Source organism: Equus quagga, chromosome 3 (genome assembly GCF_021613505.1).
Source record: "Equus quagga isolate Etosha38 chromosome 3, UCLA_HA_Equagga_1.0, whole genome shotgun sequence".
NCBI classification, from domain to species: Eukaryota; Metazoa; Chordata; class Mammalia; order Perissodactyla; family Equidae; genus Equus; species Equus quagga.
This window is the reverse complement of record NC_060269.1, coordinates 59,009,565-59,023,142: the sequence shown is the minus strand read 5'-3', so window position 1 is coordinate 59,023,142 and position 13,578 is coordinate 59,009,565. Positions and strand designations below refer to the sequence as shown.

At 34.2% G+C, this 13,578-nt stretch overlaps 1 protein-coding gene across 1 annotated transcript in view; it reads left to right on the top strand.

Moving 5' to 3' along the window:
• FBXO8 (F-box protein 8) overlaps positions 1 to 13,578 on the top strand; it is a 46,834-nt gene that overhangs the window by 8,971 nt on the left and 24,285 nt on the right. The window contains exons 2-3 of the mRNA XM_046656458.1: positions 9,653 to 9,989; positions 13,197 to 13,323. Coding sequence (XP_046512414.1) covers positions 9,661 to 9,989; positions 13,197 to 13,323 — 456 coding nt within the window. The 5' untranslated portion in view covers positions 9,653 to 9,660. The remainder of the gene's footprint in view (positions 1 to 9,652; positions 9,990 to 13,196; positions 13,324 to 13,578) is intronic.

The window sequence follows — 13,578 nt, the reverse complement described above, 5'->3', positions numbered from 1 at the left end:
CTGGGCATAAGGTTTGGTGGTTAAGAATAAAAGCTTTGGACTCAGACCTGAGTTTGAATCCTAAATTTTCTATTTCTCAGCTATGAGATCTCAGGAAAATTTGCTTCACCTCTCTGGGTCACTATTTCTTGAGCTATAAAATTAGAATAGTATTTAACCATTAGGGTTCTTTAAGGATTAAAATGAGATAACATATAAAAACTTTAACAGAATGCTTGGCACAGAGCAAGCATTAAATAAATGGCGATGTATAGTACAAAAACAATTTATATGTTTAATAATTATATTATTAAATATTATATAAATGAATATCGTGTGGGAACACACCCAGAAATTCCAAGCCTTAAATGTACACACACAAAATAAATTAAAGGGGTATTTTGTTCCTGCTTTCTTTAAAAATTTTCTCTCCCCTTTAAAATAAAAATTTCTATGAAAAATGGCAAAAATAATTCTTACTGGCTATGTTGATGTTTTCCCTGCCAGATCTCCTACTACCCCTAAACCGTAGTGCTGAGCACTCATCTCCTTAATTGTGGCGTTCAGTCTGTATTACATTAAGCCCAAGGGCAGTCATTCTTAAACTGAGTGCACATCAGACTCAGAGTTTTTTCAAATTCACATGTCTGGATTCCACAACCAGATTTCTGTTTACAGAAAGGTTGTAAGATTAATAAAAATATCTAGTATATAACCTGTACCCAGATTTACCAATTTAAAAAAATTTGTAACTTTGGTTTATTGTTCTATCTAGAGGTAGATGTTACTGGTTTTCTAAACCACTTAAGACTAGGTTGCACACATTATGCCTTAACACTGCAGTGTGTTTCCTAAGAGCAAGAATATACCCTGAATACCCACTGAACATTTATCAAATTCAGAAAATTCAACATAGATATATTTTTATCCAATTTCAGCCCATATGTCTAGTTTTTTAAATTATTCCAATAATAGAATAATAAAAATAAAAAATTATTGCAATTTTTTTCCCCAGTACAAGATCCAGTCCACATACTGCACTTAGATGCCATGTTTTTTAGTCTCCTTTAATCTGAAATGGTTCCTCCACTTTTCTTTGACTTCACGGCCTTGGCATTTTTGAAGAAAAGAATTCTCTCGTTTACAGACTCCATTTGGGTTTCTCTGATATTCCACATGATTTGTTTCAGGTTATACATTTTTGGTTGGAGTACTGTATAATTGATATTGTGTCCTTCTTAGAGTATATCACATCCAGAGGCACGTGATGTTCATTTGTCTCTTGCTGGTAAAGGTTGATCTTGATCATTTGGTTAAGTACTGTCTGATTTCTTAATTTCTTTCTGTAATTAATGAGTAATATGTGGGGAGATACTTTGAGACTCTGTAAATATTTCATTCTTTATCATAACTCCAGATTCAGCATCCATTGGTAATTCTTGCCTGAATTATTTTTTCTATCATGCTTGCAAAATGATGATTTTCCTAACTTCATTATTCCTTCTCTCTTTGTCGGTCAGCATTTTACTGTAAGGAAGAGCTTTCCTTTCTTCTTTATTTATATATTTATTGATCATCAGTGTAGGCTCATGGATTCTCTTTTTATAGGATGAATTATAATCCATTACTATCCTTACTTTTATTTTGATGCCCATATTGTCTCAGTTTTCACCAATAGGAGCTCCTCCAAATTGGCTTCTAATGTCCCTTTTGACATTATCCCATTGCTTTTGTTTTGTTTTAGCTCAGTCACACATTTATAATCCAAATTTAAGAAACACTGCCTTAGGAGTTTCTTGGTAGCCCTCAAGGGGGTCCCAAGTGGACTGGAAAGGTTAAAATTGGGAGAAAGATGCAACTTTTTACTATATTCAAATACAGCAGAGCCTCAGTGGATTCCTACTCTAGGCAAATTCTCAAAATATATAATCTGTAGAGTATAAGATTTTATAATTATACCTATTAGATTAAGATAAAAATTAAATTAACTTTTACTGAAGAGTCACTGGAAGAAATCAGGAAAAAATAAACCAAATAATTGTGAGTGTTTCAGCCACACTTTAATAATTGAATATTGAGTCTTTGAGACAATAATGAGTTGATTTATAGATGTATGCATTGTTAGGGCTGGTGGCCCCTGCTTTGGGCTGATTGATTTGAAAGCACATTGTGCTGGGCCACTTGTAAATGTTAGGAGAAGAAGAGGGGCGTCTTTTCTCTAGGGTCATTCAATTTCTTTAGAGAAAACCCTTTTTCGTTTTACCTGGATAAGGGAAAGGGGTTGGAATAGATGCCTAAGCATTCTAGACACGTGACGTATGTTTGTTGGGGGATAGGTTGTGGTCTAGTGTTTCATATACATATATTATTTCATTTAATTCTTGCAAAAATTGTAAAGAGGGATCTTATTTTCATTGTTGTGTAAGTAAGGAAACAGTGACTCACAGATGTTAATCCTCTCATTTTTGTTCCTTACTTTATTCTGAATTATTCTCATATTGATACAATATTTTGGACCCCCAAAAACCTCTTAAGGGTTCTGCAAGGTAGATAAACTTCTTCTTCCCTCCCTGCACTGTTCCAGATGATCCCCCTCCTCCCTTTTCCTGGCTTCCTTAGTAACCACTCCTACTTTCATCTTACAGAAACCTGTTGAAATCCCATGTCCATTCAACATCCTGTTTTCCTTCTCTTTTAGGTTTAGATTCTACCTTTTTTGTTCCTTTTCTTTCATTTTAATAGGAGCGAAAGGTGATAAATATATGTACTCAATCTTACATCTTTAACAAGAAGCCATGAGTTGACCATAAGAGATTTTATCATAAGTGAGTTAGAACATTCTTTCTTCTATTTACTGTCCAACTGATATGTCACAAATCATGTTAATGAGATGATACCCTACCATCTATATTTACCCTGGTCCTGTATTAAAACCTATTTCTAAAACCATGTTAGCATTAACTGAATAATTTTACAGTTTAGAATATTAAAATTAAGTTTGTTGTTAGTGCCATTGAGTCAAGTCCAGCTCCTAGCAACCCTGTGTACAGCAGAGCGGAACCCTGCCTGGTATTTTTGCACCATCCTCTCACCTTCCAGCACTGTATCAGACAGTGCTCTGCTGCTGTTCATAGGGTTTTCATGGCTAGTTTTTTCAGAATTGGGTGGCCAGGGCCTTCTTCCTTGTCTGTCTTAGTCCAGATGCTCTGCTGAAACCTGTCCACCGTGTGTTACCCTGCTGATATTTGAAATACCAGTGACATAGCTTTCAGCATCACAGCAACATGCAGCCACCACAGTGTGAGAACCTGCAGACTGATGCTATGGTTCCCTGACAGGGAGATAAATCCCCGGTCGCAGCAATGAGAGCACTGAGTCTTAAGCACCAGACCACCAGGGCTGGCTAAAATTAAGCTATGTAACACCAAAAGAGCTTTTGTGGAAGGAAAAACACCATATGTGCATAATAACCATAGATGTAATATGCCTAAAATGTTGTCAGGTAGGGGTACAACAGGTCATTTAGAGATGATAGTGGCTGTTTGCTTAACATTTATTTAAACAAGAAGCTTTATGCACTCTTCTTGGTAAATATTTTTCAAAGACTTTATTTTTGAAAAATGCCAAAATCTTCCTAAAATTATGTTAATTTGCATTTATGTCATCCCAGCTACTGTGCCATGGCAGTATAGGACTTTAGGAACAGAAAGTTAACTTTGAAATGTGAGATATGATAATAGAGACCAAAATATGAAATTCTAATCCATGAGACTAAATTAAAATAACTATCTCAACTGATGTGACATTTGTCCACGGTACCACTGAGTGTTCAAGGCTGCTCAGTTTGGTTACTAATCCCTGTTCAGTAGCCATTAGTGCCAGGCTTTTGAGTCTCCTGTCCACATGAGACATTTGCATGTACATGTACTCATGTACATCAGTGCATACATCAGTGCATTTGCAGGTAGTACAGAATCAAACATGAATATTTGGCCCTTAAAGTGAAACAGCGTATAATAGCTCTGCCAGGGAGCATTACTTGACTATTCTATTAAAATGATGAAAATTAATTAAGTTGATAGCCATGTTCACATAATTCCAGGAAAACAGAAATTCTTGAATAATATTCATTTTCCTGTTTGGCCACTGTTTCATTTGATACTTCATCCAATTTAAAAAGGAGTCCTGAGATTTATTTTATTTTGTATTAATCATTCTCTGTAAGATATAATTAAACTTACTAAATAGTATCTAAATCTTTGTTTCTAAGTATCAATTTTATTACTATTCTGAAAAATAAGAACATGTAGTATCCTACTTGCCTTAATTTTTCTCCCCATAATTTTTTGTCTCCTCTGAAAGGAAGAATTTCAACTTTGAAATCCTCTAGAGAATTCTTTGTTAGCATAATTTCTCCTCTGTAACCTAAGTAATTATGAAAATTTTATTTATTTCTGTCAGATGATAAATAATGAAGTACTGTTTCTACTTTTGGAGACCAAGAGAAAATATCTTTGGTTTCATTTTGAAGTTCCTTAGAAAGGATTTTATAAATCCTCCAAAAATGATAAAGAAAGTTGAAACAAAATAAATTCAAATTTGGAAGAAAAAGCTTGGGACATCTTGAATGCTATTAATTTAAAGTCGATCCTCATTATTTGTAGATTTTATATTTGTGAATTTGCCTACTCACTAAAATTTATTTTTTCATCCCCCAAATCAGTACTCATGGCATACTCGCCGTCAGACCCAGAGATGTGCAGAGCTGCAAAATCTGTGGTCTGTGAGGCACACATTTCTGGTTGAGGAAGGCAGTGTTCTGCCTTCTTGTTTTACTCTCATATTGTAAACGTGTCCTTTTCATGGTCTGTTTAGTGACACTTTTTTCACATTTTTGTACTTTTGTTTTGCTGATTTCACTGTTTAAAATGGCCCCCAAGCTTAGTGCTGAAGTGCTGTCTGGTGTTCCTGAGTGCTGGAAGGCTGTGATGGGGCTTTACAGAGAAAATACTTGTGTTAGATAAGCTTCCAGCAGGACTGTGAGTTTGATGTTAATGAATCAACAATGTATATTACGTAAGGTGTCTTTAAACAGAAACACTCAGTAGCCAAAATGTGGCCAGAAGCTCCCAGGAACCTAACCCTGTGTTTCTCCTGGAGCAGTGGTTCAGTATTCGCTAATTCAGTGTTTGCAGTGACTTTATAGAACAGAACTGCATGAATTACAGGATTGACTATATTTCTTTTATTTGAACATGAACTAGACTAATTATCCTTTTATGAGAGTAAATATTATTTCCAAGAAATAAATATTCTATTTTCCTCAACCTGTTTTGAGTGAACACATAAGTTATCAGCAATGGTTATGGTTTCATCACAGAATTTATATTTACACCAAAACTATTTCAAGTACAAAAACTTCTTTTGTCTTTAATTTGTTTCAATATGAAACTTTTTGCATATTCAGTGATTCCACTATGCAGCTTAATTCTTTTGGCTAAATAACTGGCACAAACACAGAGTACTATATCTATTATAATGCTATTTCAATGTTGAAAATCTTTATACCAAAATTTTGTTAAAACTTTAAGACAGATCTTAAGATTTTTGTACTTTGAAGTCAAGTTTTGGTTGATTCAGGCCAAACACTTGTTTTCAAGAATTTGAAATCATGCCAGAACCCAGCATGAGAATGTATCGTATTTTGTATCTCTTTTGGAGCCAGATGTTGACAGGTTACTAATGTTAGCACATGGACCTGTTTCATGCCATTGCTATTGGCACTGTTGTAAGGCATGCTGACCTTTGAAATTTTTTTGTGGAACATAACATAGGCTTTTTGTTTTTAGGTTTGGGGTGTTTTGGTTTGGTTTGCTCATTGATTTAAGGAATTGGATTATGAGGAAAAAAGTAACCATGGCTGAACTATCAGATAACTAAAGGAGATGAAGAATTGTGTGAACAAACCCTGCAAAGCTGTACACCTGTCAACGTGAACAAATGAGTTTATTTAGCAGGCAGAACATCAGGACGATTAAAGTATCATTAATAACAAAGTGCTCATCGTTTTCACTTTATGAAACTATGATTTTGTCAAAACAAACTAATACCTAAAATTTTGTTGATTATTTGTTGTAGAATGAACTTTATATGCATTATCTCACTTAATACCACAGCCTTTTGAGCTATAGGTATTGTTATTATATAATATGCAAATTATCACATTACATATGAAGAAACTACAGCTTAGAATAGTCAAGTAAATTCCCCAAGGTCCTGTAAATAATAATGAGTGGAGTCAGGATTTGAACTCAAGTCTATTCGACTTCAGAGTCTACAACATTATGCTCCCTCTATGACTTGCTTGACAATTTCTGCAATGGATATCATGTCCTCTTAAGAATTTTATCACTTTTCTGACAGTTCCACCCAACATTCCACATCTCTGTTACCCTAAGGAAGATTGGGAGTGGGGATGGAACACTGGACACCCTCTCCTTTCTCCAAAGGATAAACTTATGATATTACTATTATATATAATATTAACGTATTGTTATATTATCCTCCCCAAGTAGTTTATCACACTGTGTTCTTGCCCAGTATCAAGAACTGCTTTAAAGGGAAAAGGATGCCCCAAAAGGGCAATTTGCAGTGCTGTTTAGCAGTAGGAAAATAAAAAATACAGTTTTCTTTGTCTGAAACCTGTATATGAGCCTCAAACCTCCACCCTCCTTATCAAGTTTTGTTTTGTTTCCAAGAACCAGCTGCTGGCTTTACCTCTCTCTACCAGCCGGATGCTTTCTGGATCATGTTATCCGGTGCTCAATTGAAGTATCCCCATTGAAGTCCACAGCCTAGGGAAATCACCCTGATTCTGTTCTCTAGCAACATCCCTGAGAGTAACAACAGCTGCTTAACCATATGCCACTAGAAAGATGCTGTAGGGAGAATACACAGAATTTAATATTAAATGCCTTAAATCTTGAGACTTCAAACATCACAGTTACCATGTTTGATTATTTATCTTTAGCAGTGCAAAACCAAAAGAGAGGAATAAATGTAATCATCTAACATGACAACAGATATGCTAGATAAGCTTAGCAGTCAATGTGATTTCTAGATATTTTCAAACAGAAATTGCCATGATGAAAATAAAATACATAAAGAAAAAAAATTTCTTTATGATTGTGAGTCTTAAAATGTTAAATTTGTGTCAAAATTAAATTTACTGGTGTTGTAATGTGACATGGCGTATTTAAACATTAAACAAACTTAAAACTCCTTACAAATTTTTGTTGCTATTATCGATTTTTTTTTTCTGTGTTAATCCCTTTTATTCCCTCTGTAGTTTTGGCTTTTCCAGAATGTCATATAATTGGAATTGTATATTATATAGGCTTTTCAGACTGGCTTCTTTCCCTTAGTAGTATTCATGTAAGTTTCCTCCATGTCTTTTCACGGCTTGATAGCTCATTTCTTTTTAGCGCTAAATATTTCATTGTATGGATGTAGGACAGTTTATCCGTTCACCTACTGAAGGATATCTTGGTTGCTTACAGGTTTTGGTAATTACGACTAAAAGCTGCTATAAACATACATGTGCAGGTTTTTGTGTGGCCGTAGTTTGCAACTTATTTGGGTAAATACCAAGGAGCGTGAATGCTGGATCATGTGGTAAAAACATGTTTAGTTTTGTAAGAAGCTGCTAAACTGTCTTCCAAAGTGACTGTACCATTTTGCATTCCCACATCCTTGTCAGCATTTGGTGCTGTCAGTGTTGGATTTCAATCATTCTAATAGATGTGTAGTATTATTTTATTGTTGTTTTGATTTATGATTGCCTAATAACGTGTTATTGAGCATCTTTTCATATGCTTATTTGCTATCTGTATATCTTTTTTGGTGAGGCATCTGTGAGATTTTCTTGAGAATTTAAATTGGGTTATTATTTTTCTATTAATTGGTTTTAAGAGTTCTTTGTATATGTTGGATACCAGTCCATCAGATAAGTATTTTGCAAAGATTTTCTCTCAGTCTGTGGCTTGTCTTTTCTCTTAATATTTTATATTAAAAATAGGAATTTAATTATTATAGCTTAACCACTAATTTAGGAACTGCTACCATTATTGTGGTATGTGGCGGAGGGAGGAAAGGTTATCTTTTGTGGTTTCTTTGCAAAAACAAATTTCCCCACATTTAAAAATCATTAATATATTCCTTCTCTTGGTACCCCCCGTCCTTTTATAGCTTAAGCTGCTGGATTTCCAAGCAGTTCACCGTAAGGAAGAAGGGTAAAAAATTATCTTGGACTATTTTTTCTGTTTTGATCAATAAGTGACCAGTTATAGTGACCATTATCCAAATAATAGCCAATAACTCAGTACGTATACACGTAGATTGTGCCTTTTTACATATTTTTTAAAAAGTATCTTTGACATTCTTTGAAATTCTACTCAATTTTCAAATTATTCCGAATAATTTTCAAAATTTCTGGTCACCAGTGGGGCTTTTTGGTTTGTTTGTTTTTTTTCGCTAGTCCTTATTGTAAACAGCTAATTAAAACAAAACCGTATTTTAAAGTTAGGTCACGCTATGATATTTATTTTAATGATTTTATATGAAAATCAGTTTTCCCCCCAATTTTTGAAATACGGACACACATATTAGTAGTCAACTTGGGTTTATAAAACAAGAATATTTTGTTTGGAAAAGAGATCTTAAAAGTAATTATTTGTATTAGTTAAAAGCTCTTCCTGATTTCATTTTTCTCAATGAATTTATTTGCTCAGGAAAAGTTATTTTAAGCCCAAGGTCAAATAGGAAGTCTAGGTCAGTAGTTTTCTAAATATTTGTATATGAGGAAGTCCAATATTTGTAACAGATAAATGTAGAGCTGCTCTGGTTGAAGGTCAAATGGAGGTGGAAGAGGCTAGAGCGCACCCTCTCCTGCCTTTTCCCAGGTACCTCTGAGGAATCTATAGGGCTGTGTGCAGAAGAACTGGAAAATTAGTCTAAATTATAATTTTTATTTAAAGCAACAACAAAACCAAATAGTCATTACTGAGCTGTTTATCCTGGAGTTCTAGGTGTCTAATTTATAAGGTTTCTGAATTAGACTTCAGGGCCTATGTTACATTTTATTACAGTCTACAACTTAAGTGCAGACTGGCAAGAATTAAACTAAAAGCCTGTTTCACAGCTGTTATGCATCTGGGAGTTTGGTTAAAAGGAGCTAGCTTAGCTTAGCCTGAGTTATGATAAAAAGCAGGGTCTAGAGACCTTTTAACTAAAGTCCTGTGCTCTGATCAGAGCTGTATTTTAATACTGGCCCATAAGTCCACGTAATTATAATTTGTAAGAGTCTTTAGGACATCAGTAACTTTTAAATCTTACCGTGTGAAAAATGGTTATGTCACCTATGGACTTTAAAAGTCTTTAGCAAACTGGGATAAAGGTGATGAGCAAACCAAATATTTCTGAAACCTTGCTGTCCAAGTTTTGTACTTATGATGTTCTAAGTATTCTTTATAGTACACTGCTCCTTTTAATATGCTTTAATGAGGAATGTTAATCGTGATACAGGATTGCTTCGTGTCAGAGTTGTTGTACCACAGGGAAAGGTGGGTTACTTTTTTACTGTAACCTTCTTACTACCTTCTGGCTTTTCTCTCAGGCTTGCAGATGGGTCAGGGGCTGTGGAGAGTGGCCAGAAACCAGCAGCTACAGCAGGAAGGCTATAGTGAGCAAGGCTACCTCAGCAGAGAGCAGAGCAGGAGGATGGCTGCCAGCAGCATTCCTAACACCAGTCATCGTAAACAAGTCCAAGGAGGCATTGACATATATCATCTTTTGAAAGCAAGGAAATCTAAAGAACAGGAAGGATTCATTAATTTGGAAATGTTGCCCCCCGAGCTAAGCTTTACCATCTTGTCCTACCTGAATGCAACTGACCTCTGCTTAGCTTCCTGTGTTTGGCAGGACCTCGCAAATGATGAACTTCTCTGGCAAGGGTAAGTTCAACCCACCATGTTTGATTCTGGTACCTCTAAATATAATCATGCTTAACTGTCCTTTTTATAACAGATAAATATGTATTATGAACTATTTCTTTTTATCCTGGACTTGTATTTTGAGTTTCTTTTCATTAAAACCTAAGAAGATAAAGATACAGTTATCATCACAGTCAAATTTAATCAAGGGAAAAGGAGGACAGTGTAGAAGAAAATAATGACTCTACAGTTAGAAAAGAGGTTACCACTTAACATGTAGCAGTTTATTATAAATCGGAAATTCTCAGTTTATTCTAAAAATACAAGTTGTTAATTGAGAATATAATCCAAAATTTAGAGTGTTCACCTCCCTAGTGTAGTTTGTGCTTCCCATGTAAAGAATAGGCATACTTAAAAATCATTATTCCCTAAATATTCCCCAAATCTTATTGTTTTCAGTGGTTACAAATGGAGTATATGTGTGTGTGTGTTTGCTTATTTATATGTATATATTTTTGATCAAAGGTACGTGTTAGCATAAACTTTTACTAGGGAATATTTCATCTACTTTTTTATTTTTTCCAACCACCATTTCATCAATGAAGTAGGCAAGTTTTAGAAAGCAAGGAGATAATCTACTTGCTGAAGTGAAAGTAGATTTCTAAATTTTAGCAGCTATTATACGAGTTTAAATTTAAGCTATAAATCTAAGAACATTTGGTGGCATAGAATCCATTTTATGGAATCTAGTGACTCCTTAAATAGAGTCATATACTTGAGTCTTGAAAATGTTACCAAACATAGAAGAATCACTGGATCTAGGGTTTTCCAGCATTCTTTACTAACGTTTATTTAAGTCTCATCATTTTAAAATGGGACTTCCTAACAATGTAAAAGATATCTAAAAACAAAAGTCTTTTTGAGACTTTAAATAATTTCTGAATGAAAATCTGAGAGAATTAATAAATTATCTAAATAGCCAAACTTCAGTAAAAATGTATTACCAACAATGACGTTCCTGACTCAGGCTTCCTGATGCTACAGAATTAAGTGGCAATTATATAGTTCATTTCTCAATCTCTGAATAGATAAAATTCATCAGTGTCATCTTGTTATTTTCTCATTGTTTTGTTATAGTGAAAGTACTATGGAAGTGAGAGGCAATTCTATTATTTAGTAGTGTTTAAAGTAAATTAGTTATTAATTTTTTAGTCATTTAATGTAAGAAGAAATAAAAATACTTCAAAACTGACTCATTCTTTATTTATAACCTCTTTTCTACATTTTAGTATTCCCAGCAAACTTAATTTGTGATCTTATATTTGAACTTTGAAAAAAACATTTATTTCTGAGCTTATCTGAACTCAATCAGAATGTATTCTTCATTTGGGATTTAAATCTGAATTGTTCATTTCTGAAAGAAATAAATGCTTCTTTTATTATTTATCACATAATTATGCCTATTTTTTTTAAAGATTTTATTTTTTTCCTTTTTCTCCCCAAAGCCCCCCGGTACATAGTTGTATATTCTTAGTTGTGGGTCCTTCTAGTTGTGGCATGTGGGACGCCGCCTCAGCATGGCTCAACGAGTGGTGCCATGTCTGTGCCCAGGATTTGAACCGACGAAACACTGGGCCCTCTGCAGCAGAGCGCGTGAACTTAACCACTCAGCCACGGGGCCGGCCCCTAATTATGCCTATTTCTATGATGCTTGAATATTTTTTCTTAGTAATAAATTGCTTCCAGCATTTTAAGTTAAAAGCTCGCTTAGTTTTTACTTTGTTTTAACAAAGTTTTAACTTTGGATGTGTTGAATGCTTATTAATGTTGAGAAGTTCTGTTTTTTTCATGTAGCTAAGAAATAAAAGTCAAAAGCTTTGGGACTAAGTTAAAGAGGCTACTAAAATATTGATAATTTTCTGAACAAGTTACTAAACTTTCTGTTTTAGAATCAATGATTTCATTTGGTTGGTAAAACTAATGCTAGGATATAAATTAACTATTAAGAAGATATTCTCATATTAAATTAGATATATTATCTACTATCCTCACAATTTTTGATGTTTTAGGCTGAGACAGTAACATTTTCTTGTTTTCCTGTTCGTGTGTGTTTGTGAAAAGAAGGAAGTTTGAGCCGAAAATCAATGAATAGCAGAAACTGAAACTATTTTAATGTTTGTCACTACAAGTAGGTGTTTTTTGGACACACACTAAAATCAGATAATTTTAAGACCATGAGTCATTAAAAGTGTATCAAAATATAGTTTCAGTATTCTCCATGTCTCTAGAGTAATGCACTTATATTTAATGGTCTATGGAATATATCTAGAATTTCTAGACATTGTAACAAGATAAAACTTTAGCTTTCAAATATAAAAACAGCTAAGCTTAACATCACAGCTTTTGATGTATTTATTGAAGTTATAGAATTACAATTTCTATGTTTAGTTTGCTTGTGGTTGATTTATGTGTTGTTAAAAAAACAAAGTTCTCCCCCTGCCCAGCAATCTCCGCCCCCCATTCAGTTTTATTTAGCAGTAGAGCACATAGTTACTTAATCCTCTCTAGCTTCTTGGTTAAGATTGCAAGCTCTGGAGTAAGACTCCTTGGGTTCAAAGCCTGCCTCTACGCAAATTAGCTGTGCTACCCTGGGCAAGCTTTTTATCATATCTGTGTTTCTTTATCTGTAGCACCAACATCATAGGATTGTTGTAAAGATTAAGCAAGCTAATGCTATTAAAATGCTTTAAATAGTGCCTGGCAACTAGTAAACACTCAGTAAATGTTAGCTATCCTTACTATTAATCGTTTATATTTAACTTCAGATAGTACTCATGAAAGCCTTTGAATAGCAGCAGAGTATTGTCTGATACAGTGCTGGCAGGTGAGAGGATGGCGCAGAAAGATGGGGCAGGTTCCACTCTGCACAGGGTCACTAGGAGTCAAAGTCCACTCCAAGTCACTAACACCAAAGTACTCCTGAATATTATTAATCTTTGTAACTCACATTTATTTAGTACTATCAAAATTGCTAAGTTGAAGACATTTGTCTATTATACACTAGTAAACAAATAAAAAACAAGTACAGAATTAAAGATTTTAAAACTTTAGAACTATAAAATCCAATTTTATATCATTTCATGTTAATATTTTATCAAGTTATACATGTTTAACTTAGGAAATTAAATATAGCAATGTTTTCATATCTGATTTTACCTTATTTTACAGGTTGTGTAAATCCACTTGGGGTCACTGTTCCATATATAATAAGAACCTACCTCTAGGATTTTCTTTTAGAAAATTGTATATGCAGCTGGATGAAGGCAGCCTCACCTTTAATGCCAATCCAGATGAGGTAAGTGAAGAACTTGAATATTTATGACAGTTAAACTTTATTACTATCTTGCTGCAGCTTTCCAGCATAATAAACTTGCAAGTAAAGTAACAAGTGTTTGAATGTGCCTTTTCAATCACTGGGAAGCCCAGTAATTGAAGTTAATGCTACATGACATTGTCATTTCTCTTTACCTTACCATGTCATATTCTAAGTCTTTCCACCTGCTCATTTTGTATGGCAGCTTCCATGACATATATTCAGTCCTCTACTAGA